Raw genomic sequence first — 26,842 nt, forward strand, 5'->3', positions numbered from 1 at the left:
AAAACACATAGCTGAGAAAAGCAGTCTGTATACTTTTTTAAGAAAACTTGGAGCCAAGTTGAGGGAAGGAAAGGGAGAGAATCCTCGGGCCAACAAATCTTAAGCTTGCTTTTCCTACTGTCCCTCTCTTTTCCTCCTAAAGCCAAGCAAAATTTTGAGCTTTGGATCTCCAAATCCCTAGGCAACAGACCAACATTAATTCCTTTTCTAGTCATTCACAGCTTTTCCTTGTCAAGTTTAAGTTGTTAAGATGGAGGAGGTGGCCAGAAGGTAATGAATGAAATCATTTCTCTCAGCCTGAGTTAGTCCAAAGCTGGAGTGAGGAAAACTGGAAAGGATGCATTCATTCCGGGCAGTATGAACAAAACAGCCTGGGGTAGAAGGGTGGAGCAGATGGTGTATGATAAAGAATCTAGAGGAAGCAAGAAGTCTAAATAACTGACAAAAGTTTAATGCATTAAAACCAGATACTTATCGCTTTTATACTGTATTTGCCATTTCTGAACAATACAAAGTAGAGGCAAATAGTGACACTTCATAAAAATGTCGACTCCCCATCCCCATCCTTAAGACCCAGCCTCCCTCAAATATTCCCTCCCACCCGTGACAGAACTCTGTCCTGAATAAAACACTTAAATACATCATAAATAGTAAATTATGAAAAAAAAAAATAGCAAGAATTGTTTCTTTCCTTCTTGTAAAAAAGAACATGGCAGCAAAGACAGGCAGCCAGAAACTGGCTGGGGGTGTCTAATATAGACAGTTACTCAGGGTGTGGACTAAGCTACTATCAAGGCAGGGTGGGATGGAGAGGGGACAGTACAGGGATCAACAATCTGCCAGACACACCAGGACCCCTTTCCCCCAACGAGGAGGAGGATCAGATAGTGAACTCAGGGAGAAAAGGGATTACACAGCCCCCATTTCCACGTTCTCTGCGTGAAGAGAGGCGGGGGGGCGCGGGGCACAGCAGTGACTGCACTAAGGCAAGAATCTGCTGGCTCCCTATGCGCTTGAGAACATTCTCTAGCCTCACAGTTACCTGTTCAACAGACAGGTACCCCGTCTCCATCTCAGCTCCACCAACAGCAGAACACTGTAGGAAAAGGTGGAAGAGCAAGGAAGACATCTCCTTTGGAGAAGAAATCTAAAATTCATTTGATAAGTCTTCATATTTAGAAAAACAAGCAGAATACATTTCAAATTGCAGAAGAGTAATAATGATTATGGCCTGGCAGTGAGTAGGGTTCTGCCTAGGAAGGGTTCTGACCTGTGAGCCCCAAGACTGCACCACTGTTTAACAAGAGGGGTAAAGACGACCCCGTGTCCCACTCTCTCCATTCCTTCAGCCTTAAGACATTCACTAAGAGAGGAGGAGTTCAAGAGGAGCTGCTCCCAGCACAGCAGTCCCCATCTTCTGTTTCTCAAATACCAGGGCTCTTCTGAGGGAACCCTGCGAATAGGCATCTCTCCAATACTTCTGGAGTTTTGATCTGAAAACTGGTTTGAAATTGTGTGCTATTTTCCTTTTCCTTTTTTAAGGAAACAAAAGGAGAGGGTTGGGAGGTTAAACACCGCCCAGAAAATCTTTACGAAGATTACAGGCGTCTTCTTCCAGAGAAAGAGTTAAGGTAGGGATAATGTACCAGCCAGTCTGTCCTGAGGAAATTAAAGAGTCCAGCTCCTGATGAAAGGTAGATGAGGGGGGAAGAAAATCGCCAAGTCCAGCAATCCCACTTTCAACAGGAAGAAGAGGGATCTGAAACCATTCAGTTGTGGAAGCCAAGGCTGGTGAGTTGAAAACTGGTTTCACCCAGCTTGGGAGTGGAGAGGATGCTGCTGTCCTCAACTGTCCCAGCACTAATGCCCGTTCATAAGGGACGGAAAGGAGAAAGGTTCTTCTTCTTCGGGGGGAGATGGAGAGCTCTCCTAGCTTCCACTGCACTCCTTTTTTGATGGCCAAGAAAAAGAAAACTCAGCACTGCTGGGTCAAGGGCTGACATCTTGGGATCACAGAGGTGGTTGAGTCTCGCTCCAAGTCTTCTGAGGACTTTTGCTCACTGAAAGGTAAAGGGTATAAAGTTAAGGACGAGGAGTATGAGATAAGGGGACAGCAAAGGAATTCAAATTAATTTCAACCTAGATGGCAGACCTAAAGAGTTTCCTGCTAATCCAGTCTCAGCTTCCAAGTACACAGTACCAAAAAAAAAAAAAATCCACCCCTACTCAAAACCAAAAGTTTTTAAAGTAAGATTTAGGGGAAGGGGGGCACCCAGTCCCCCTAACCCTGACAACTACTTCCTTGCTCTACTCCATCAGTAATGCTGTTTATACCCTTTCAAAGCAGCCACCTCCCCCACATTCCAGAAACTTACATGGATGAACTCTGACTCTGGAACTTCATGTTTTTCCAAGAGGGTTGAACTAACAGGAGTGGGGAAAAAAATGGGGGCAGAAAGAAGAATTAGTAAATAAATGAGAAAAAGAACTCTCAGGTCAAATCTCAGACTGCTTCTCTGTATTTCACTGGGAATCAACTTAGAATTCAGAAAGAAGGGACTAAGGAGTTACTAGATCTGGAAGCATATTCTTTTAATTAACAGTTTCTTGACTTCCATAAAATACTTCCTTACCACCCTCCTCTACTACTGCTTTCAATCCCCAGGTGTGGCAGGCACCCAACTATCACTGCTCCCTGACAGTCACGCCATAGTGTCATTTTCTCCTCTTGAGTGTGGCCTGAACTTAGTGACTCTCTTCTAGCGAAGAGAATGCACCACAGGTGATGGAAATCAATTCCGAGATTAGGCCATGTAGCTTCCTCTTGGGCACATGCTCTCCAACTTGTTTGCTCTGAGGAAGCTGTTGCAAATCTGTGAGACGCATTATGGAGAAGACCATGTGAAAAGGAACTGAGGGAATACACCAGCCAATAGCCAATGAGGAACCCTTAGACCAAGAGCCTGCAAGAAACTGAATCCAGCCAACAACCTCGTAAGTTTGGAAGTAGATCCTCCCCCCTGGGCAAGCCTTCAGATGAGACCACACTGCTGGCTAATAGCTTGACTATAATCTTCTGAGAGTCTGAGCCAAGGGCACCCACCTAAGTCATACCCAGATTCTTAAGCCACATAAAATCTGAGATAACAATATTTGTTGTTTTTAGCTGCTAAAATTTGGGGCAATTTATCTCACAATAGGTAATACAGATTTTTGTACCTGGAAATGAAGTGCTGCTATAATAAAAATCTAAAATGTAGAAGTGGCTTTAGAAGAGAAAAATGGGCTTTGAGGATAGTTTCAGTAAAAGTTTTAAAAGTGTCCTGAAGAATTCTGGACTGTAAGGGGTTTGCCAGTAAGGGCTTAAAGGGAAGTGAGAAAAATCTTATTGGAAATTGAAGGAAAGGGGATCTTTGCAATGTAGTGGAACAAAGTGTAGGGACAATGTCATCTGTACTTATGTGGGAAGTAGAATACGTGCCTAATGAACTAGGTGACCTAGCTAAGGAGATCTCTAAATTAAGTGCTGAAGGTGCTACCTGGTTTCTTCTTAATGCTTACAGTAAAATATGAGAGGAGAAAAATAAATGACTGGAAGGACTAGGAAACAAAAGAAGCCAAGACTGGAAGGTTTTGAAAATTCTGAGCCTCTCTAGATAGCAAATAATGCTAAAATTAAGAAATGGATAAAATCTAAGGCACTGCTAGGAAAATGTGGTCTACAGATGAAGCCACGGGTATGACTATAAAACATCTGTTAAGAACTCAGAGTACTATTCAGTTATATGAAACGACATTCAAAAGATTAAGGGTATGTCTCTCAGATCCTCTCAAGTTGAACAGGATCTCTAAGAAGCATAGAGCTTATCAAGAAGGTATTTGTGGGTATGGCTTTGGTCTAACAGTAAATTCCAATGAGATTCATAGGAACCCCACAAAATCTCTGAGGGCATTATACCAACAGACACACTGTCCTGCTTGGACTAAAAAAGACAGAAATAGTACACAATGAAGAAACCAGTGGATCCTCAAAATTCTGCCAAGTAGGCTGAGAAAATGACTCAGCACATTCTAGTTTTCATGAAGACTCAGAAGGCAAAACCAAGAGTCTAAAAGGTAAAGCCAAAAGTCATGAATTATTCTCATGCTTTGAGACGTGATAAAACTCCAGCATTTGCTGGATTTTAGGCTCCTCTGTGCTTCCTGTTCTCCCTTTTTCATGCAGGAATGTGTAAAGAAGTTCTCTCTTGTTTGTCTCATCACGGTATGCTGGTGTGTGGGAAGACAGCCTGTCTCTTTTATTAGTTTCACAGGTCTAAAGTGATCCGTACTTCCTGATACATGCTTAGGTACATGAGCTCTCACTTGCCTATGCTAAGTGAAGCCGGCTGCCATATTCTGAGTTGTCCTCTGGAAAGGCTCATGTGGCCAAGAACTTAGGCAGGCCCCCAGAAAATAGCCAGCAAGGAACTAAGGCCCTCAGTCCAGCAACTCACCGGAAACTGAATCCTGTCAAAGAGCACATAAATATGAAGTGAAGCCTCTCAGCTGAGCCTTAAGATGAGCCTAGCCCTGGCCAACGTGTGACTATCATGTCATGAAAAACCTTGAGCCAAGAACCCAGTTACACTGCACCTGGATTTCTGACTCATAGAAACCATGATATATGTTTGTTGTTTTAAGTCACTAAGTTTTGGGGTAATACATTATGATATAATAGATGATCAACACACCAAAAACAAAACAAACTCACAATCCATATAATGGGTCCTTTTGAAAAGCTGATTATTCACTGTCTTTAGTGCCTAGGAATCCTCCCAACCTTAAATCCTAAGCTAAGAATTCTCACTTAAGTCATCAGGAAATGAAGCATTAATTAAGATCTTCTGATTGAATATCAGAAGTTTGTACATAAGGGTTTCCCACCACCCCTTAAAAATACAGAGATGTTGATACACTTTTCCAAATCACTAAAGATGAGCTCTTAGGAAGATGAACATGCAAAAATATAGTGAAGAGCAAAAGACAATAAAATCTGGGGAACAAAAAAAACAAACCAACAGAATTATGGAAGTTCTCAAAGACCTAGAGAGAGAGATGAGAAGATTACATGGAGAAAGAGGCCAAGGAACCAACCTTGTAGTTAGCGTTTGCAAAGTCTCTCCAACTACAGGTGAGAAATAGGGGTCAGGAATAGTCGAGACCTCACTGATTTTCTCCAAAGGTGGAGTCTGAGGTAAAACATCAGGACGACCCAAGTGGACGCCTGGAAAAAAGAAAGAGGAAGAAAATCAATAAATCAAAAAGAAGAGAAAATGGGGTGGGGGAAATATAGGAAAAAATATGTAGCAACTTGGCTTTTCGTGAACAGGAATAGGGAACAGAGGTCCTAAGCAGAAAAAGATGAGGGCTCAGAAGGAAGGGAGGGAGCACCCGTCACACGGGGACTCCAACCCTGGCGCTGACCTGGCTCCACTTCCGCCTTTGTTGTCACTTGTGCCTTGTGTTCCCCAGAGACCGATGGCTGGTAAGTTACGCAGGAGTTGCCGCTGGGGCCTGCTCGCCGAGAGAAAGATGAGCCAGACCGAAACTTTTTGGAAGGAGAGGACTTCACTTCAAAAGGGAAAGAGAAAGCCTACTTAGCACCTACCTCAGAAACAGTCACCAAGACATAAATACAACTTGCTAGTGTCCCAACAAAAACCCAAGGTTGTTCTGCAAAGCAGGAAAAATGGTTAACGTCAACAAAGATGGGCTCTACGAACTGCTTATCAGAGGAGGGGGCATCTCAGTTCACGTCACTTTGGAAAAGACAGCAGAGAACCCAGAGGAGAGGGGATGTGTATTTCTCCCCTCCTACAACCTTGATGGCTTTGCTTCTCCCAGATGACATGTCTCCTAATCCGTAATTCCTTTTCAATAGTAGCCTTCAGTTAAATCAGACACTCTATATCCTTGTAGAACTTGACACACAGAGCACCATGATGATACTTTACACTTTTTTATGTATCATTTTAAAAAGACTCTGAAAAGATTATTCTATGTTAAGACTCTTTGGCATGCATAGGTCCTCTTTGCCTCACTGAGGGATCACTAATGGCTATGATGAGGAGATGGAGATAGGAAGGAGAGGGAGATAGGAAGGAGCTGGAATTTGCCAGTGGCAGTAGCATGGAAGGTTTGGAAAGAAGAACATTGGCACTTCCCAACTCCCTTCCCTAGGCTGAGGCCCTAGCAAAAGGTAAAACCCACAAATGAAATAAGGTAAGAGGAAACTGAGGGGGCAAATCAGAAGTGAGAGAGAGAGAAAGAGGAGAGCCTCTAGCTGACTAATACCTGCTAAGCAGACATGAATAAATGCTTCTCCAACCTTCTGATCCTAATCTGAGAACTCCATGGCCTTGGGGATACAGTAATAGTCTTGCCTATCTCTGTCCACAGAAGTCTGGCTTTGCCTACCTCAGCCTGTGCCATGGATCCTACACCCACAATTAAGTATTTTTACAATCCCATCAGTTTCTCAGAAATGCCCCTCACCTCCACGACACCTGTAGGGATTGCCAGGGGGGAAAGCAGCAACTTGGTAATGACTGGGGCAGAGGGACTGACATAAGGATGGGCAGCAGCTCTCACGGGATGTGGGTAGAGGAGGAGAAGTCTCTGGCTTTGGCAGTTCCCTGACAGGGGAGTCCTGCCCCCACCTCCTGAAGTAAAAGAGCCATTGGAGGGTCATCTGGCAGAAGCCACTTACAGGGGATCTTCTTAAAAACTGTAGTGCACATGAAACGCTGGAACCGTTCAGCGTAGAAGCTGGGGCGATGCACTGATACGGTGTCCTGCAGAGGAAACAAGATGGCTGGAGTTAAGAGAAGGGGAGGCCCAGCAAGAGAATCGCTAGTCCAAAGGCCATTTTTCCCTAGGCTGAGACCCTAGCAAAAAGGTAAAACCCACAAATGAAATAAGATAAGAGGAAACTGAGAGGGCAACTCAGAAGTGAGAGAGACAGAAAGAGGAGCGCCTCTAGCTGACTGCTACTCACCCCATCATGTACCAGAGCTTTCCAAGAATGCTCCAACTTCTTAATAAACCTGTCAAGAAAAATGTATACACCATGAATTCACATTAAATGAATGACCTTGTAGACTGTATTTTAAAGACTTGAGCAATCACAGTAGAAAAACTTGAAAAGACAGAAGCCAGGAAAGCACTCCCACTATTATGCTATAGTTTTTCAAAGAACAGACAGGGTAGTGCTTATTCAGCATGGAGATTAAAGCTGTTTTTAGAGTAAGTCAACTATCCTCCCACTGGAAAAGGATACTTAATACATCCTGGCAAGTCAGGGACAAGAATATTTATTGTAAAACGGGAACTGTAGGGACAGACAGGCAAGCCTGAAGGGAGGTCAAATACTGTCCAGTCCTCACTAGTGTCTTCAATCTTACAGGAGCAAAACTGGGGTCTAACATTTCCAGCTCTTCCCTCACTACCATCCACTGCTTTAGTCCCACAGGCTAATACTTTTCACAGAATAGTAATCCCTTTGTTTTTCTTCCATGGAAAAGAGGAATGTGTTTCCAATTGTATCCCAATGTGGAGTATGACTCATCTCACAGGTTTTCCACAAAGAGCCAGCAGGATGGCGTATTCCACCCTGCTGCTTCTGAGGACTGACTCAGCTTTCCACAAAGGTGTACGCTATGTTTGCGAGAGATGGTGGGTAAGGAAGTCAAGAGACAGGCATAACCAAGGAAATAAATCACCATTTGAAACCCAGTGAGGCAAGCAGCCAGACTGCAACTTACTGTTCTTGCTTCAGGAAGAATTTGGTGACAAACCCATCTAAAAGAGCAAGGTGAGTAAGTCTACATCCACTCTGACCCTAGGATTGATATGTTTCTCACCTGTAAGACTGCAGAATGTCAATGATCCCGATATAAAGCAGCAGCCTTTCCCCTTTACTATTCCGGGCCGGGATGCCACCCATACTGGGGAAGACAAGAAAGAAAGAGTAACAATATCTTCTGGCTAGCAGGCAGGAGCTTCTGCTTTTTAAATTCAAACCCAACCAAGAGCTGTAACTGAGACCTAAACACAACTGTCCCATCTTCCACAAATAGGAAGAGTGAGAGCCTTCACCCAACCCCAGCCACTTTGGAGTATATATTATATACAATTTCTTGCTCTCCAAATTTCACTTGCCTGCCTCTCCCACCCCAATTTCACCAAAAAGAATCTAAAATTCGCCCCCTACTCAGCAATTTTAGGAATACTCTCCCAATTAACTCTAAACTTTCTTAGTACTCTCTCTTTTTTTGCCCTGCCATGTGTCTTGTGGGATTTTAGTTCCCTGATCAGAAATCAAACCCAGGCCCTCAACAGTGAAAGCAGAGGCCTAACCACTGGACCGCCAGCAAATTCCTCCCTAGGACTTTAATTTATGCCCACTAAGACACTCTTCTTGAGAATCATGATAAAGAATACTTTTTAAATGAAACCACCTGAAAGACATTCGATACTTCAGTAACTACTTCTTTGATCCATGAATGTAACAAAGACATCTTCCATAAAAAAAGTCTGTAATAAATGGTTTTTGATGAAGTTCTTATAATTTGCTTCTTATAATAAGACTTCTTATAAAGAAGTCTTAGAACTCTTTATAATATCTAAGACTCTGAGCCACATTTTTTAAGAGTCTCTTAATTTTGAATGGCACTCCTTCCAGGTTTACAAATCCCAAATTTAAGAATCTTCCTTTTTTTTTTTTTTTTAAAGTTTTTATTTAATTATCTGGCTGCACTGGGTCTTAGCTGTGGCATGTGGGATCAAGTTCCCTGACCAGGGATCAAACCCAGGGCCCCTGCATTGGGAGCATGCAGTCTTAGCCACTGGACCACCAGGGAAGTCCCAAGAATCTTCCTTTCCTTTTACATTCTTAGGAACGCTCACTCTATAGTTCTTCAAGTATTAATGTTGACTTCACTGCTGAATAAAGCCTACTCCTTCTCAGAAGCTGTGTACCCCTCTCCAGAAAAAAATGCTTTGAGCCTACACATTCCTTCCTGGTGCCCAAGTCCACTCACTGGTCATCGGTCTCCATGGTGCCACCTCGTCGAGCCTCGCCCTGGATAGATTCCATGGCTGTGGAATAGAGAGCCTTTTGCGGGGCTGGTCTGCGAGTGTCAGCTGAATATTGTGCTTCACTGCCTAAAGGCTCTCGTTGTGCATGATCTATGTTATGGATTGACACCAGGAGGCTATAGTCCATTATCTTGAAGCTCTGCAGAACCTAATGGAAGGAAAAAACATGATCTGAACCTTGGGAGGTATGAGAATCTTTTTTCAGGATCTTACAGGTCTAACTACTGGAGTCCCCCTCCAGAGCTAACCACAGGATTATCCTTTGCTCCTCCTACTCCTTGGAGAACAGTACATTGACCTTCTCTGCTCTCCCATCACTGATACTCCTTCAGCTTTCCTTCACCAGAGTAAATACAAATTAGACCACAGCCTAGCCCACAAGACCTTCTTTGTTTGTTCTTTCCTTGTGTCTCTTCATGAAAAGAACATTATATACTCAATGAAAGAATACGTATCTGAGCTCAAAAAAAAATCCACAGGGGGGTCAGGTAAAAGCATATTTTGTGACAGTGCAGATCTGTGGCAAGACCTTATGTGGCCAGCTGCAACTCGGTTTAATATTTGCTGAAGCCTCACCATCTGTAGGTAGGCTCTGTGCCTGCTTGTATGGATATAGACACTTAAGAGACCATCTGTCCTCATGGATATCATAATTTAGTAAGGGAAACAAACATAAAAATAAATACAACATAGTCTAGTATGTGTAATAATGGAAGTGCATACATGGTTGACGAATCAGGAGGTATATAAATAGGTTTATGAGGGACAGATTAGAAAGAAAATAAGTGCATGTAAACAAAGGAAGGAAAGAATAATGCAATAATGCCAAAACCTGGAGGCATGAAACAGCAGGCCACGAGCAGATGGGTATAATCTGGTGGTGGTGTTTAGTCACCAAGTCATGTCCGACTCTGTGACCCCATGGACTACAGCATGCCAGGCTTCCCTGTCCTTAATTATCTCCTGGAATTTGCTCAAATTCACATCCATTGAGTCTGGTGAGGCAAAGTGTAGGTGTTTGGCATATGAGAGAGGATGGGAGGGGCAGACAATGCCAGGCCTGATGAGCCATATTAAAAAGTGTGGACTGTTTCTCCAGCTCTCAACCTGGTATACTTCCACCAGTTCCAGTAGCTCACTTTGGTGCTACAGTTCACCCAAGGCTGTTTTGATAGGTGGGTAAAGGATAAAGAGAATACAGGATTGATTCTTAATGTGTAATTTACAAAACCTCTCTGCTCCAGTAAGTCTCCAGTCCTCACAACCAAGAAAGTCAAACTAAAATGGGCATTATCCTGGAAGAAGAGGCTGAGTAAGCAAAGGAAAGCAAGGATGATAACACTATGGACTGAGCAGATAAGAATCCTACAAAAGCAGCTTGCAAAAAATAAAAAAGATGTGGAAAAACAAGAGAAAGATATCACAAAACCCAAAAGATGTTAAGAAAGGGGAAACAATCAACTGAAGTACTCTACTTGGGATCCAGGTGGTCACTGGAGAGAGCAATTCAACTGGAAGTGTGAGAGCAGAAGCCAGGACATAGAGGCAAGAAGGCAGGCAAGAGAAGAGAAAGGCAAAGGAGAAAGGAAGGCATCATTACATGAAGACACTGAAAAAAATTCTCCTAAACTTGAAGTTGAATATGGGGGCAGGACAAAGGAATGCTACATAAGTTGAGGTAGCTTGTTGAGAAACAAGGCTGGGGGGATGGGAGTTACAAAATTGTTTGAAGAGAATACCAATCACTTGGCATCTCTGAGAGAAACATGAAATGCATTAATGAGTAACACTGACGGCCCAAGTGGAACTGGATATCATAAATCTAGAGAGGAACTTCCCTGATGGCCCAGTGGCTACCACTCCATGCTCCCAATGCAGGGGGCTTGGGTCTGATCCCTGGTCAGGGAAGGAGATCCACATGCCACAATTAAAGACCTTGCATGCAACAAAGACTGAAGATCTAGCATGCTGTAACTAAGACCTGGTACAGCCAAATATATAATTTTTTAAATGGTATTAAAAAATCTGTAGAGATGCCAGTATACACAGCTGTGTGATTTTTTTCTAGTAGCACTCAGCTTCCAAGGTATAAATTTGAATTGTCAGGCAGAATCAAAATCCGAGCAGTGATGGTGTTGGTATGGAAATAAGGAGAATATATGATTATGAGGCCCAGGACAGGTAGACAGAAAAAAAAAGACAGGGAGGGGAGTTAGACCAAGAGGGAGAAAGTAAAAATGTAAAGGCATAAATGATCTAATGTAAAAGATACTGTAAATGAAGTTTGACACATACTTTATATAGAGTCCCATCTCTTACAGATTAAATGCCTTAGAACCACCAAACTGTTTTAGTCACTGAGATTTCTGGTGCCTGAGAGAGAAGGAAATATGACAAACTTACCAAACAGTCACGCTGCAGGGTCTTGCATAGAGCATTGTACATATCAGCATCCAAAAAGAGACCATCAGGGATGTCTTGTAAGAAGTCCAGGTCTTTAAGGGTAGGAAGAGGTTTCTCTCGCTCTTTTTGGGAAGCTCGCCTTTTGTATGTTGAGCCCTTGAGGTCATACTTGATATGCATCTTGACTGACCGTGGTAAGAGATTGTTCATCACGACAATTCGAATATTCTTACCACCTGCCTGCACACAGTACAGTCCATAGAACTTAGGCAGCAAAGTCCGAGGGTTTTGGTTGAGGTTCTGAGGGCAAGAAAGTAAAAAAGAAGTAGAAGAGCAAGTCAGCTGATTTCCAATGAAACTCAAGGACAAAACCTGCCACCCACCTTCCTCTGTCTGCTCATGGGATTTCAGATACAATCTGCCTGCCCAGAAGCCCATAATGTAATTGTTTTAAAATTTCCCAATGTATCTATCTCAATAATGGGATCACCACCAAGCCAAGTAGCAGATCCTCCAATACACTAAACAGTCAGGATACTACAAATATGATGAATATATTCCTTTAGAGAGGTTTAAGGGAAGACAGCACTGAAAAAGTCGTAACCCTTAGCCTTCTTTATAGCATATTTTTGTTGAGTATGATGGGAGGCAAAGGAGAGTTCCCTAACTTCTCCAGCACCTCCAAGAGGTATCAGTAAAAATGAATATAGTACTATCAAGAGAAGTAACCAACCTCATTCCCTAATTTAGGAGCTGGACTAAGAATGAAAAGCAAAATCATCATTGAATAAAAACAAAAATAAAACAAATAAACTTAGAAGATTTTGCACAGCAAAGGAAAATATCAACAAAATAAAAGGAAATCCCCAGAATGGGAGAAAATATTTGCAAATGAAGCAACCAACAAGCAGTTAATCTCCAAAATATATAAACAGCTCAAGCAGGTCAATAACAACAACAACAAAAAAACAACCCAATCAAAAAATGGGTGGAAGATCTAAATAGACATTTCTCCAAAGAAGACAGATGGCCAAGAGGCACATGTAAAGATGCTCAACATCACTAATTAGAGAAATGCAAATCAAAAAAACTACAGTGACATATCACCTCACATAGTTCAAAATGGCCATCATCAAAAAATCTACAAACAGTGACAGAGAGGGTGTGGAGAAAAAGGAACCTTCCTACATTGTTGCTGGGACTGTAAACCGGTACAGCTACTAATGGAGTATAGTATGGAGGTTCCTTAAAAAACTAGAGTTACCATATGATCCAGTCATATCAATCCTGTGCATATATCCAGAGAAAATCATAATTTGAAAGGATACACATACCCCAATATTCATTGCAGCACTATTTACAATAGCGACGACATGGAAGCAACTTATATGTCCACTGACAGAGGAACCGATAAAGATGTGGTACATATGTACAATGGACTATTCTGTGTGTGCACTCAGTGGTGTCCAACTCTTTGCAACCCCATGGACTATAGCCTCCTAGGCTCCTCTGTCCATGGAATTTTCCAGGCAAGAGTACTGCAGTGGGATGCAATTTCCTACTCCAGGGGGTCTTCCCAACCCAGGGATCAAGCCCACATCTCCTGCATTGGCAGGAGGATTCTTTTACCACCTGTGCCACCTGGGAAGCCCCACAATGAACAATTACTCAGCCATTTAAAAAAAAAAAGAATGAAATAATGCCATTTGCAGTGACATGGATGGACCTAGAGACTGTCATACTGAGTGAAGTCAGTCAGAGAAAGACAAATACGTAACACTTTTAAGTGGAATATAAAGAAATGATAAAAATGAACATGTTTCAAAACAGAAGTTGAGTCATCGATGTAGAAAACAAACTTGTGGTTCCCAGAGGGAAAGGGAAGGGCATAAATTGGGAGACTCAAATTGACATATACATACTACTGTAAATAGAATAGATAATTAATAAGAACATACTGAACAGAACAGTGAACTCTGTTCAATACTCTGTAATGACCCATACATGGGAATAGAATCTAAAAAAAGAGTAGACATCACGTGCATGTATAACTGACTCACCTTGCTGTACATCAGAAACTAACACAACATTGTAAATCAACTATACTCTAAATGAATAAACATCACTGAATTTTTGTCTTTGGGTAGGAGGATCTAAACTAGGTAACACTTAAAATAGGACAGATAAACAAAACCCCCTTTAGCCACAGAGAGACAGATGGGACCAAAAGCACAAAGATGAACTACATCCCTCAGTCAGCGCTGACACTGCCTTCCCCCCGACGTCAGCCTCCCCAACCTTGTCCAGGAGTAGAATGGGCAGCTCGAGCAGTCGGTGCTCCTTGTCCTCTTACCATGTAGTATCCTGGAAGCAGCTTCTGTAGAAACTCCGCCTCTTTGTGCTGGACTGTTTTTATGATGAATTCGTCATCGCTGGACACGTAGAAGAGGGAACCACTGGCCCCAGAGTTGCAGAGTTCAATCAGTGGTTCATTGCAGAGGGAGTACTAGGGCCCAAAGAAAAGAGAGCAAGAGGTTCAGAGATCAATCAGCCTCCCCAGTCAGAAATCAACTACAGATGCCATTCTATTCTAAAATAAAAAATAAGAGCAAGAATGTGAAGAGGTTTTCCTTTGGAAGTACTCCTCTGATACCGGAGTCCCAGAGTCCTGAGTTCCAGAAGCTTACCAAGTAATCATCAGGCCGGATACCAAATAACTCCCGAAAGTATCGGAAGGCAACAGGTGCGTAGGTCTTGAACCGAAAGTCATTGTAGTGATGAGCAGGGGTCAGGTTGCTCCCTTCACTGTGGGATTAAATAGAAGAAGCCATAACTTACCAGTCCCTATAATTCAGGGAGTCCACAACCCTGGGAAGACAGTCACCCAGAGGCAAGTCAATACATCCCTCCTGAGAGAACCAAAGGGACTGGATGAGTCAGTTACATAATGGGACACAGGTGCAACACAGGGATTAAGACATGGAGCAGGGGATCATATTACCCCCTATCCAACGCCCTGAATTGCTTTTCAGGGCTCACAGAAGCATCCAAAGGATAGCATCTGCTGTCCAAATTGTGATATCCCACATCACACTGATTAAAATCAGGCTAAGGATTGGATGCGTGCCTAAATTAGGAATGAATCTCTAAAATGTCCTAATGTTGATATAAAAAAGCCACGTTTCCCAGGACATTCTTCTGAACATTAATTAACTACTGTACCTCGGGAAGAAGATACTCTCCACCACGTAGAAGTCTTGCATGAGGACATCTCGCTCTGGTTTGGTACTCAGGCTTCCCACAGTGTGAGTAATGCCTAACTGGATGGCACCTTTTAAGGCTGATGAGGTTGTCTGAAACAAGAGGAAAGTTTCTAGTATTAAATCTGATTACAGAAATAAAAACTCAGGAGAGAAGAACCAGAAGAAACAATGGAAAGCAAATGCCCTCCCAGTGGTTCATTCTAAACTGGGGCAATCCAATTTCCCCATCCTCATGGCTCCACATAGCAGTGAAGCCTGAAAAGACTGGAGAGGCATGAAGATACAGAATAGGAAAGGTGTGACTATGGGAGCCAGCCTTCACTAGGCAAAGTGTTCCCTCTAACCCACACCGACATCTGGAAGATACACTGAAATGAGAGAACAATCTTAGGTCTCACTCCAAAGGTTCCTGCCCCGGAGCATACAAAGTCCTCCAAACATTTTATTAATCAGATACAGAATGTAACTAAAATTAAATGATATTCTGACTGACTGAAGCTCAGTCCTCTAAGACCAGGCCTGAGTGATATCCCAAGGCCAATAGAGTGGCCAAAAAAAGCTACTAAAAAGCCTGAAAGATTAAAATTATTTCTCAGAGAAGTATTTAGCTTTAAAATTATCATGTGGTGTGCTTACTTGCTCATTTGTGTCCGACTCTTTGTGACCCCATGCACTGTAGCCCTCCAGGCTCCTCTGTCCATAGGGATTCTCCAGGCAAGAATACTGGAGTACGCTGCCATGCCCTCCTCCAGGGGATCTTCCCAACCCAGGGACTGAACCCAGGTCTCCTGCATTGCAGGTGGACTCTTTACCATCTGAGCCACCAGGGAAGCCCATTATCATACTATGGTCAAAATACAAATATAAGAGCCCCATTCTTGCAATCCAGAATTCCAATGTCATGAGAAAATGTCATATTAACTAGATCTGTGCTATCTAATACAGTAGTTAGTAGCCACACTCAGCTATTTAATTCTAAGTTAATTAAAATTAAATTTAATTTAAAAATCACTTCTTCAGTTTTGCTAGACACATTCAGGTATGATTAGTGGCTACCACACTGTATAACACAAGTATAGCACATTTCAATCACCGTAGAAAGTTCTATTGGACAGTTTTGTTCTAGGCAATTTCCCTTATCCCCAACTCTTACCAAGTATTACTTGCCTTTCTACTTAGTCCTCATGGGGCATTAAAATTATAATTAATTTTTTAAGTGCTTGCCTCTCTTAGACTAGAAACTCAGCTTTTTGTCTCACTGTTCAGCACATAAAGTGAGCTCAATAAATGTCTGTTGAATTGACACAGGCCTCAGAGCCCATTCCTGGGGAGAGTCATGTCCCTGAAGGAGAATGAGTGAGTCCACCTCTATCACTTCAGACAATGCGGTAAGACAGAAAACAGACACAAGAAAATTGACATGGGCCAAAGTACAGGTGCCATACAGGGGTTTAACACTCTACCCTAGGAAACCTAAGCATCTCCGATTAGTCCAGACCTGAAGAACTGGATCACCCCAGGACGCTTCTCTTCTGTTTTCCCTTCACCAATTCAATTTTCTCTTCTTGGTTATTACTACTATCTTTTCAATCCATTTCCTATCTCTAGCTCAAAATCAGGTGCTCTAGGCTCTATTCACCAACTGAAACTATAATCTTAAAAAAACAAAACCCAGGAGCTTCCCTGGCGGCTCAGTGATAAATAATCTGCCTGCCAATGAAGGGGACACTGGTTTGATCCCTGGTCCAGGAGGATCCCACATGCCATGTAGTGGCTGAGCCTGTGCGCCAAACTATTGAGCCTGTGCTCTGGAGCCCAAGAACCACAACTCCTGAGCCAATGCAGCAGTGACTGAAGCCTGTGAGCTCTAGAGCACGTGCTCTGTAACAAGAGAAGCCATCTCAATGAGAAATCCACACACCACAACTAGACAGCAGCCCCTGCTCACCACAACCAGAGAGAAGTCCACAAAGCAACAAAGACTCACATAGCCAAAACCAAATAAATACTAAAAAAAAAAAAAGGACACACAAAGAAGAAAAGAAACACATTTGACCTGCTGTCTATATCACCAGGCTGAACTGGATCCAGCCTTTACTTTATGTACACCCAGCACCAGAGTAAAGACAGAAAAACTTCAAAACACATGGTTCCCCAAAGCTAGGTTAAAATGGCCTTGAGGGCTTATTGTTATTTGTTTGTTTAGTTACTAAGTTGTGTCCGACTCTTTGTGACCCCACAGACTGGGGATTTGCCAGTCCAAGGGATTTGCCAGGCAAGAATGCTGAAGTGGGTTGCCATTACATGTTTATATCTTAACAGGGAAACACCATTGCTTCAGCTCAGTGAAAATTCATCTAACATCAGATTTGTCCATTAAGAACATTCTTATTTAAACACATATACAGGTGGTTAGATAATTCACCCTTTGTGATGTAAATTCTAAAATTCAAGTCATATGATGGCTATTGTGCAAAGGTTTAGGGTATCAAGAAATGGGATAGAATGTGGAGAATATAATCAGAGACAAAACTAGCCCTTCCTGGAATAAGATGAAAGGGTTGCACTCAGACGCACCTTTTTATATGTTGTCTCTCCTGAGGAATCAACACCTCGGTGACCTATTTTCTTCATGGACATGCCAGAGGAATAAGGCACCTATAAAAAGAAGAGTCAACATTAGTATATAATTTCCACATAACACATGAAACTGCTACCATGATGGTACATCAAAATAAAACACTGAACATACCCTTTTCAGGATCAAGAACATTTTATAAAATCTTCAGAAGATCTACCCCATGCAAACACAAAGTTACAGTGCTGCTACCCAAAGAATTAAGTCGCTTGCTCAGTCGTGTCCAACTCTATGTGACCCCATGGACTGTAGCCCACCAGGCTCCTCTGTCCATTGGATTTTCCAGGCAAGAATACTGGAGTGGGTTACCATTTCCTTCTCCAGGGGATCTTCCCGACCCAGGGATCAAACCCAGGTCTCCCGCATTGCAGGCAGACGCTTTAACCTCTGAGCCACCAGGGAAACCCAAAGAATTACAACTGACTAAAAGCGCTCCAAAGGACACATATTTCACCTGTGGTCCTCAGAAAAATGACAACGAAAATTAAAATGATTATCATTGAAGAAAAGCAGAAACAGGGGAAGTAGGAGATATTAATAGCACCCCCAGGAAAAAGGAGAGCCCCCCAATACAAAAAAGCAAGACAGAAATAGAGCTTCACAGACCCAGATTCCTTTCAAAATTACTCCTCCTCTAACTTTCAACCCAACCTGAATACTATTTGCTCAAACTGACTTCACTAGCAGAAATGAACTAGCCACTGGCAAATACAAGTACTTTGAGTCCAGCTATTAAAAGGCTGAGGTAATGAGACAAATTCTCTAAGAAAAGGGCCTCTCTGCCTCAAAGAGATTCCTGAGAATATGACATGGCTTTGTTTTCTACTCACATGACAGCCTCGGGAAAAAGGAAGAAATAAAACCAGTGGAGTAGAAACTAGAAGGCTATTCTCCACAGCCAAGATGCCAGCACAATAGACATGAAAGAATTCTTCATGATGCCAATATTCATTCAGTTAATAAAGCCAAAAGGCAAAAAGACTATTGGAAATAACAGTTACCGTTTTAGGACCTGATATTTAAGTTCTACTATTCTTACTAAGGCCCTTAGTGGAGAAAACCCTCAATAAATAACCTGACAGACCCCAGAAGATGTTCTGAGAGAAAAGCCTAAAATCCTATGCCAAAAGGGTCCACATTCCGCCCCGTCACAAACCCCAGGAGAGATGCAAGAAGTAAAGAGAGAGTTGGGAAACACATCATGAGAAGAAAATTAAACAAATATAACATACTCTGCACAAAAAAGAAATACAGGAAATCAACAGCTTCAGTATGGTTCAAATAAGTTTGCCATATTCACTGAAGCTATGCGATCAGGAGGTATTAACAACAAAACAATAGAGTGAATTTTAGTGTCAGACTGGCTTTGAATCCTAACCTTCTTAATGCCACATTATTAATTATGAGACCTAGGGCAAGCTAAAGGACCACTAATCCTCACTTTCTTCATCTATAAAACATGGATAACAACAATAGCTACCCTAATAGAGGTTCTTTGCAGGATTAAATAAGAATATCTACTTAGATACATTATTTACATTTTGGTACACTACATACATGAACAGTATGAAAAGGCAAAAAGATAGGACACTGAAAGATGAACTCCCCAGGTCGCTAGGTGCCCAAAATATGCTACTGGAGATCAGTGGAGAAATAACTCCAGAAAGAATGAAGGGATAGAGCCAAAGCAAAAACAACACCCAGTTGTGGATGTGACTGGTGATAGAAGCAAGGTCTGATGCTGTAAAGAGCAATACTGCATAGGAACCTGGAATGTTAGGTCCATGAATCAAGGGAAATTGGAAGTGGTCAAACAGGAGATGGCAAGAGTGAACGTTGCCATTCTAGGAATCAACGAACTAAGATGGACTGGAATGGGTGAATTTAACTCAGATGACCATTATATCTACTACTGCAGGCAGAAATCCCTTAGAAGAAATGAAAAAGCCATCATAGTCAACATAAGAGTCCGAAATGCAGTACTTAGATGCAATCTAAAAAATGATAGATTGATCTCTGTTCGTTTCCAAGGCAAACCATTCAATATCTCAGTAATCCAAGTCTATGCCCCAACCAGTAATGCTGAAGAAGCTGAAGTTGAATGGTTCTATGAAGACCTACAAGACCTTTTAGAACTAACACCCAAAAAAGATGTCCTTTTCATTATAGGGGACTGGAATGCAAAAGTAGGAAGTCATGAAACACCTGAAGTAACAGGTGAATTTGGCCTTGGAATACGGAATGAAGCAGGGCAAAGGCTAATAGAGTTTTGCCAAGAGAACGCACGAGTCATAGCAAACACCCTCTTCCAACAACACAAGAGAAGATTCTACACATGGACATCACCAGATTGTCAACACTGAAATCACATTGATTATATTCCTTGCAGCCAAAGATGGAGAAGCTCTATAAAGTCAACAAAAACAAGACAGGGAGCTGACTGTGGCTCAGATCATGAACTTCTTATTGTCAAATTCAGACTTTAATTGAAAAAAGCGGGGAAAACCACTAGACCATTCAGGTATGACCTAAATCAAATCCCTTATGATTATACAGTGGAAGTGAGAAATAGATTTAAGGGACTAGATCTGATAGAGTGCCTGATAAACTATGGATTGAGGTTCATGACATTGTATAGGAGACAGGGATCAAGACCATCCTCAAAAAAAAGAAATGCAAAAAATGCAAAATGGCTGTATGAGGAGGCCTTACAAATAGCTGTGAAAAGAAGAGAGGAAAAAGCAAAGGGGAAAAGGAAAGATATACCCATTTGAATGCAGAGTTCCAAAGAATAGCAAGAAGAGATAAGAAAGCCTTCCTCAGTGACCAATGCAAAGAAACAGAGGAAAACAACAGAATGGGAAAGACTAGAGATCTCTTCAAGAAAATTAGAAATACCAAGGGAACATTTCATGCAAAGATGGGCTCAATAAAGGACAGAAATGGTATGGACCTAACAGAAGCAGAAGATATTAAGAAGAGGTGGTAAGAATACAAAAAAGATCTTCATGACCAAGATAATCACAATCGTATGATCACTCATCTAGAGCCAGACATCCTGGAATGCAAAGTCAAGTGGGCCTTAGGAAGTATCACTGCGAACAAAGCTAGTGGAGGTGATGGAATTGCAGTTGAGCTATTTCAAATCCTGAAAGATGATGCTGTGAAAGTGCTACATTCAATATGTCAGCGAATCTGGAAAACTCAGCAGTGGCCACAGGACTGGAAAAGGTCAGTTTTCACTCCAATCTCAAAGAAAGTCAATGCCAAAGAATGCTCAAACTACCGCACAATTGCACTCATCTCACACGCTAGTAAAGTAATGCTCAAAATTCTCCAAGCCAGGCTTCAGCAATACGTGAACCGTAAACTTCCAGATGTTCAAGCTGGTTTGAGAAAAGGCAGAGGAACCAGAAATCAAATTGCCAACATCCTCTGGATCATCGAAAAAGCAGGAGAGTTCCAGAAAAACATCTAATTCTGCCAAAGCCTTTGACTGTGTGGATCATAATAAACTGTGGAAAATTCTGAAAGAGATGGGAATACCAGACCACCTGTCCTGCCTTTTGAGAAACCTGTATGCAGGTCAGGAAGCAACAGTTAGAACTGGACATGGAACAACAGACTGATTCCAAATAGGAAAAGGAGTTCGTCAAGGCTGTATATTGTCACCCTGCTTATTTAACTTTTATGCAGAGTACATCACGAGAAACGCTGGGCTGGAAGAAGCACAAGCTGGAATCAAGATTGCCGGGAGAAATATCAATAATCTCAGATATGCAGATGACTCCACCCTTATGGCAGAAAGTGAAGAGGAACTCAAAAGCCTCTTGATGAAAGTGAAAGTGGAGAGTGAAAAAGTTGGCTTAAAGCTCAACATTCAGAAAACTAAGATCATGGGATCCAGTCCTATTACTCCATGGCAAATAGATGGGGAAACAGTGGAAACAGTGGCTCACCTTTTATTTTTGGGGGCTCCAAAATCACTGTAGATGGAGACTGCAGCCATGAAATTAAAAGACGCTTACTCCTTGGAAGGAAAGTTATGACCAACCTAGACAGCATATTAAAAAGCAGAGACACTACTTTGTCAACAGAGGTCCATCTAGTCAAGGCCATGGTTTTTCCAGTGGTCATCTATGAATGAGAGAGTTGGACTATAAAGAAAGCTAAGCATCGAAGAATTGATGCTTTTAAACTGTGGTGTTGAAGAAGACTCTTGAGAGTCCCTTAGACTGCAAGGAGATCCAATCAGTCCATCCTAAAGGAAATCAGTCCCGTGTGTTCGTTGGAAGGACTGATGTTGAAGCTGAAACTCCAATATTTTGGCCACCTGATGCGAAGACTGACTCATTTGAAAAGACCCTGATGCTGGGAAAGATCGAAGGCGGGAGGAGAAGGGGACGACAGAGGATGAGATGGTTGGATGGCATCACTGACTCAATGGACATGAGTCTGGGTAAACTCTGGGTGATGGTGATGGACAGGGAGGCCTGGCATGCTGCGGTTCATGGGGTTGCAAAGTTCGGACACGCCTGAGCGACTGAACTGAACACTACATGTGGTACATTTAAAAACGCTTAATAGTGACTTCCCTGGTGGTTCAGTGGCTAAGATTCTGTGCTCCCAATGCAGGGGGCCCAGGTTCCATTTCTGGTCAGAGAACTAAATCCCACATGAGACAACTAAGACTGATGCAGAGAAATAAATTTTAAAAATAAAAATACTCAATAAATCTGAGCTGTTGTTAATATTCATAATAAACTGTGACACAAGTAGAGTTGTATAACCACTAGCCTACCAAAGAGATGTGAGAACCATACCTATCAACAGATTTCAAGACCCCAGTAGGGGGGAAATAAGGATGTCATAAACAGGTATCCTTCTATCCCAGAATTAAGGTTTTAGAACCACTGTGTATCAGTATATAAAACTCACCTCAGATGCCGTGGGTCTCTTGATTCCAGATGCTGTTTAAAAATAAATAAATAAACACACATAACTATAAACATGTACACACACTCGCATAATCTCTTATCAAGCTCACTGAAACAGGATGAGTCAAACTACATCTGACAATGGGTTCCTGCCTCAGTGATACCAGATCCTTTTGGACAGGGATTTTAAATGTCCCTTCCTTTTCCTCGTCCATACTCACAGAGCCCTTATATATATTCCAGCCTTCTTCTAGTTCCTTTTGCTTATCCAAGTGTTCATATTTTCTCTAGGAAATACATCTGTTCTTGATATATTTAACCATCAGAGCCCTAAGTGTCTCATTTGATACCATGGTTGAAAGAGAAAGGGCATAAGAGATACCAGAGTTAGTGGACAGCCTAGACTTGACTAATAATGTTCCCTGTAGAGCTAAAAGGGTAAGAAGCTTTAGAGCATATCTATGGTGCTTTGCACTTCTACTAATTATTTCAGAAAAAAAGGTAAAGAGTTGATCTACAGAAGCTTTATTTACAACAGCCAAGATATGGAAGCACCTAAGTGTTCATGAACAGATCAATGAATAAAGCAGCTGTGGGTGTTCGTGTGTGTGCATGTGTGTGTATATCTGTATGCAATAGAATACCACTCAGTCATAGAAAAGAATGAAATCTTGCCATCTGCAACAATGTGGATGGCCCTACAGTATTATGCTTAGTGAAATAATTCAGAGAAAAACACACACTTTGTGTTATCACTGCTATGTGAAATCTAAAAAATAAAACAAATGTATATAACAAAAACAGATTCATAGAGAACTAGTGGTTACCAGTGGGAAGTGAAAAGGGCAGAAGGGCAAGCTGGGGTAGGGGTAAGTGACACAAACTATTACATATAAAATAAATAAGCAAATAAATAAATAAGCAAGGATATATTGTGCAGCATAAGGAAATATAGCCGTTACTATGTAGTAATTTTAAATGGAGTATAGTTTATAAAAATATTGAATAATTAACTGTATACCTAAAATTAAAATAATATTGTCAATCAACTATCCTTCAATTAAAAAAAGATTGGTCTGTAGAGATGAAGAAGCTATGGATAGGAAAATGCAATGATGAAAAAATGAAAAAGCATTCAGTGTAGGCAAAACCTGATCTATATCCTTACATCTTCATCTTGATCCTGCTGTAAATGCAACAGGAATTTGTTGTTTACTTACTAAATATTTAATCAGTGGAAATGTGTAAGACATGTGTGTAGTTAAATATTATTTATGACTTTTATCAGTTTAAATATAGAAAAGATTCCAAGAATATGTTTAGAAAGTGACTAAAAGACCACTACCCATAGAAAACTACTCCAAAAGGTTAAATTTTTTTTTTCTTAAGTTTAAGTCAGTTCCTAAGGGTATGCCATCCTAAAGATTTCACCCATGATCACTATAGCAGTGAGACACATAATCATTCAGGCAGACAGACCTTTCTCCCCTTCATATTGAAAACTGTTGGTCTTTTTTCTTCAAAGACTGCTGATATATTACTTTGATCTAGTTCAAGAATTCAAAGAGAATAAAGATTAGCCACATTAAAGAAAATTAAAAAGAATCCAGGAACTTCCCTGATGGTCCAGTGGTTAAGATTCCACCTTCCACAGCAGAGGATGCAGGTCTGACCCCTGAATGGGTAACGAAGGTCGCACATGCCACGGAACAACTAAGCCCGTGTACTGCCAACTACTGAGCATCCACACAACAAGAGAGTCCGTGTGTCACAACCAAAGAGTTCACATGATGCAACAAAGATCCAGTGTCGTGCAGCTAAGACCTGATGCAGCCAAGTAAATAATAACTTAAATAAATTTAAAAAAGAAAGAAGAATACAAATGGGATGAATCCTCAATAACATAAGTTAGTAGCTGAGTAAGAAAATCTCAGTTCTGGTCCATATGTAAGGTTTAATGGTAAAAGCATTTCTGGTACCAATAAGCAGAGCAGCAAAATTTCCTTAATGAGTCAGAGTAGCAAAATTATGGGGAACAGATGGTTTTCATTCCTTTTTCCAAAAAAGGAGGTAAGAAAAACGTCATCTAGCTGTTAGGAAGATGTGCTGCATAAAATGACCCAGAAAATTAGAAAAACAGCAAAGCCCAAAAATCTATGTTTCTTGCAGGATGCTTCATCTTCATCAGGTCAAGTTCAGGTAGGAGAAAGACCTGGAACCTAGGACTGGAACCATAAGCTAAAGCTTCCAAGGAACAAAAAGTCAGCACAACTCAGATTCAAGATTAAAACTGCTAACTTAACTGTAAAATTTAAGGCACTCACTAACAAAAAATTAGTCAAACCCTTTGAATCTTAAAACCCTTCAGGTGAGAGCCAACATGCTGAGCTGGGTTCAGATCCCGGTTGTGCGTGTGTGTGTTAGTCACTAAGTCATGTCTGACTGTTGTGACCCCATGTACTGTAGCCCACCAGGCTCCTCTGTCCATGGAATTCTCCAGGCAAGAATACTGGAGTGGGTTGCCATTCCCATCTCCAGGGGATATTCCCAACCCAGGGATCAAATCCGGATCTCCCACACTGCAGGCAGACTGAGCCACAAGGGAAGTCCTCAAATCCCTATTACATCAGGCAAATTATTCTCTATTAATAACTAAAAAAGAAGAATCTATATTAGAAGGTTTATGTAAAGATTAGATGAGATAAACTAAATCAAAGTACTTCATGGACTGTGATGTGCTACACAAATATGTTGTCATATGTGAGTTCTATGGAAGAGCAAAGTTGGGCCCTCAGGAAGCTTTAATGTTCAATTACCTAGACCATCATGAAATTCTAATGAGCACCTCAAAGTTCTTGGCTGCTCCCCAAACCCTTAGCCTCCCCATATCCCCAACAAACCCTTGTGCAAGTATACACACTACAGTAGAATTAGTGATTCTCAATGAAGAAATCCGCATTCTTTCAGTTGAGAAAACAACACTGATTCTGGATTCCTTGGTCAGTACTTGGCTTATTCTTCCTCTTTTACCCCAAAGGAAGGGGTTTGGAGGGATCTGACAGAACCAAGAGCCAATGTCCAATCCTAGACTGACAGTTTCTCCTAGAACAGAACAACCTCTTCATGTAAGGAGTCACTGGACCAAGTTAAACAATGAACCAAAAAAGCAGGTAAGTGAGTTCAAGGCAGGGTGCTAGTCTGGGGCCTTCTTACTCCCTAAAAAGTTCTACCTTGCTACCTTTCCTAGTTTTATCTCATAAACACATAGCTCCAGGGCTGCTACACTCTTGCAAAGTACCCAGAATGAGGGTGGGAGGACTTAATTCAGTGGAACATGGTGCCAATTACTTAGCTATCTACAACTGCAAAACTTGGATTAATCCTCAAAACACTACAGCTGAGGCAGTGGGAAGGATACTGGGGTCTGAATAATAATAGGATTGGGGTCCAGTGGTTAAGAATCCATCATGCAGTACAGCGGACACTGGTTTGATCCCTAGTCTGGGAAGATCCCACATCCTGAAGGGCATGTAAGCCCATGAGCCACAACTACTAAGCCCATGCACCTAGAATCTGTGCTCAGCAATGAGAGAAGCCACTGCAGTGAGAAGCCCGTAGGAGTAGCCTCTGCTCACAGCAACCAGAGAAAGCCAGTGTGCAGTGACAAAGACCTAGCACAGCCAAAAATAAAAATTACTTAAAAATAATAGTCAAAACAAGTAACAACAGGGCGGAGAATCAGGAACCAAGACTCATTCTCTTCCTTGTCTTAAGTTTTGCTCCTAGGGTACAGGTCAGAACTCCCAAACTACCAAAAAATGGATAGGAAAAGAAGAGAATCATATCAATGTTGCTATAACATCTACCAGCTTGGTAGAAAAGAAACCCAATGAACAACAGAGTAACATTTTAGGGAACAAAGTACGACTGCTAAGGCTTGATGGACTGGGTCACTTGGCTCATGCCAAGAGAAAATGCCTACTGAGACTGAAGAGTCACCAGCACTGTACCTGTTCACCTCTTCTTAATCAAGCTTTCTCTTCAGAAGGAACAGCAGCAGAAACAGAGGAAAGCGGAGATGGAGGGGGTGGGGGATTGGAAACAAAAAGAAGAGAAAAGAATACCAACTCAGCAATGGCAACACCCATTCAGCCAATGTTTGAGGAGAATGAGATTTATCCCTAAATTAGGATGAGATTAGAGTATCAGTCAACAGAAAGTTTTCTTTCTAGCATCTGTGTAAAACATACTCTGATAAGTATAAACTATCATCTTATAATCCATACCCACAATCCATATATAGCATCCTTTTTTTGGGTGAAGAAACTGCAGGTCAAGAAGCAACAATTAGAATCAAACATGGAAGAGACTGGTTCAAAACTGGGAAAGGAGTGCGTCAAAGAAGTATCCATTGTCACCCTGTTTCTTTAACTTCTATGCAGAGCACATCATGCGAAATG

The 26,842-nt window shown here is 41.7% G+C and overlaps 1 protein-coding gene across 11 annotated transcripts in view; it reads right to left on the reverse strand.

Moving 5' to 3' along the window:
- Positions 1–429: 429 nt before the first annotated feature.
- Positions 430–26,842, reverse strand: part of PIP5K1A (phosphatidylinositol-4-phosphate 5-kinase type 1 alpha) — a 39,202-nt gene continuing 12,789 nt past the window's right edge. For 7 of the 11 annotated variants that reach the window (XM_005203825.5, XM_005203824.5, NM_001103109.2 and 4 more), the window contains 14 exons: positions 22,384–22,415; positions 17,385–17,465; positions 14,767–14,897; positions 14,232–14,349; positions 13,898–14,050; positions 11,545–11,844; positions 9,084–9,289; positions 7,905–7,988; positions 7,040–7,088; positions 6,752–6,836; positions 5,467–5,613; positions 5,137–5,266; positions 2,376–2,424; positions 430–2,060 (listed from right to left, as the gene is read on the reverse strand). In XM_005203825.5, the coding sequence (XP_005203882.1) occupies positions 2,058–2,060; positions 2,376–2,424; positions 5,137–5,266; positions 5,467–5,613; positions 6,752–6,836; positions 7,040–7,088; positions 7,905–7,988; positions 9,084–9,289; positions 11,545–11,844; positions 13,898–14,050; positions 14,232–14,349; positions 14,767–14,897; positions 17,385–17,465; positions 22,384–22,415 (1,568 nt within the window). In that variant the 3' untranslated portion in view covers positions 430–2,057. Of the gene's footprint in view, positions 2,061–2,375; positions 2,425–5,136; positions 5,267–5,466; positions 5,614–6,751; positions 6,837–7,039; positions 7,089–7,904; positions 7,989–9,083; positions 9,290–11,544; positions 11,845–13,897; positions 14,051–14,231; positions 14,350–14,766; positions 14,898–17,384; positions 17,466–22,383; positions 22,416–23,861; positions 23,930–26,842 lie in introns of all 11 variants that reach the window. The other 4 variants (XM_024984164.2, XM_005203827.4, XM_059881129.1 and 1 more) reach the window with 3 other exon arrangements.

Source organism: Bos taurus, chromosome 3, assembly GCF_002263795.3.
Source record: "Bos taurus isolate L1 Dominette 01449 registration number 42190680 breed Hereford chromosome 3, ARS-UCD2.0, whole genome shotgun sequence".
Classification (NCBI taxonomy): Eukaryota; Metazoa; Chordata; class Mammalia; order Artiodactyla; family Bovidae; genus Bos; species Bos taurus.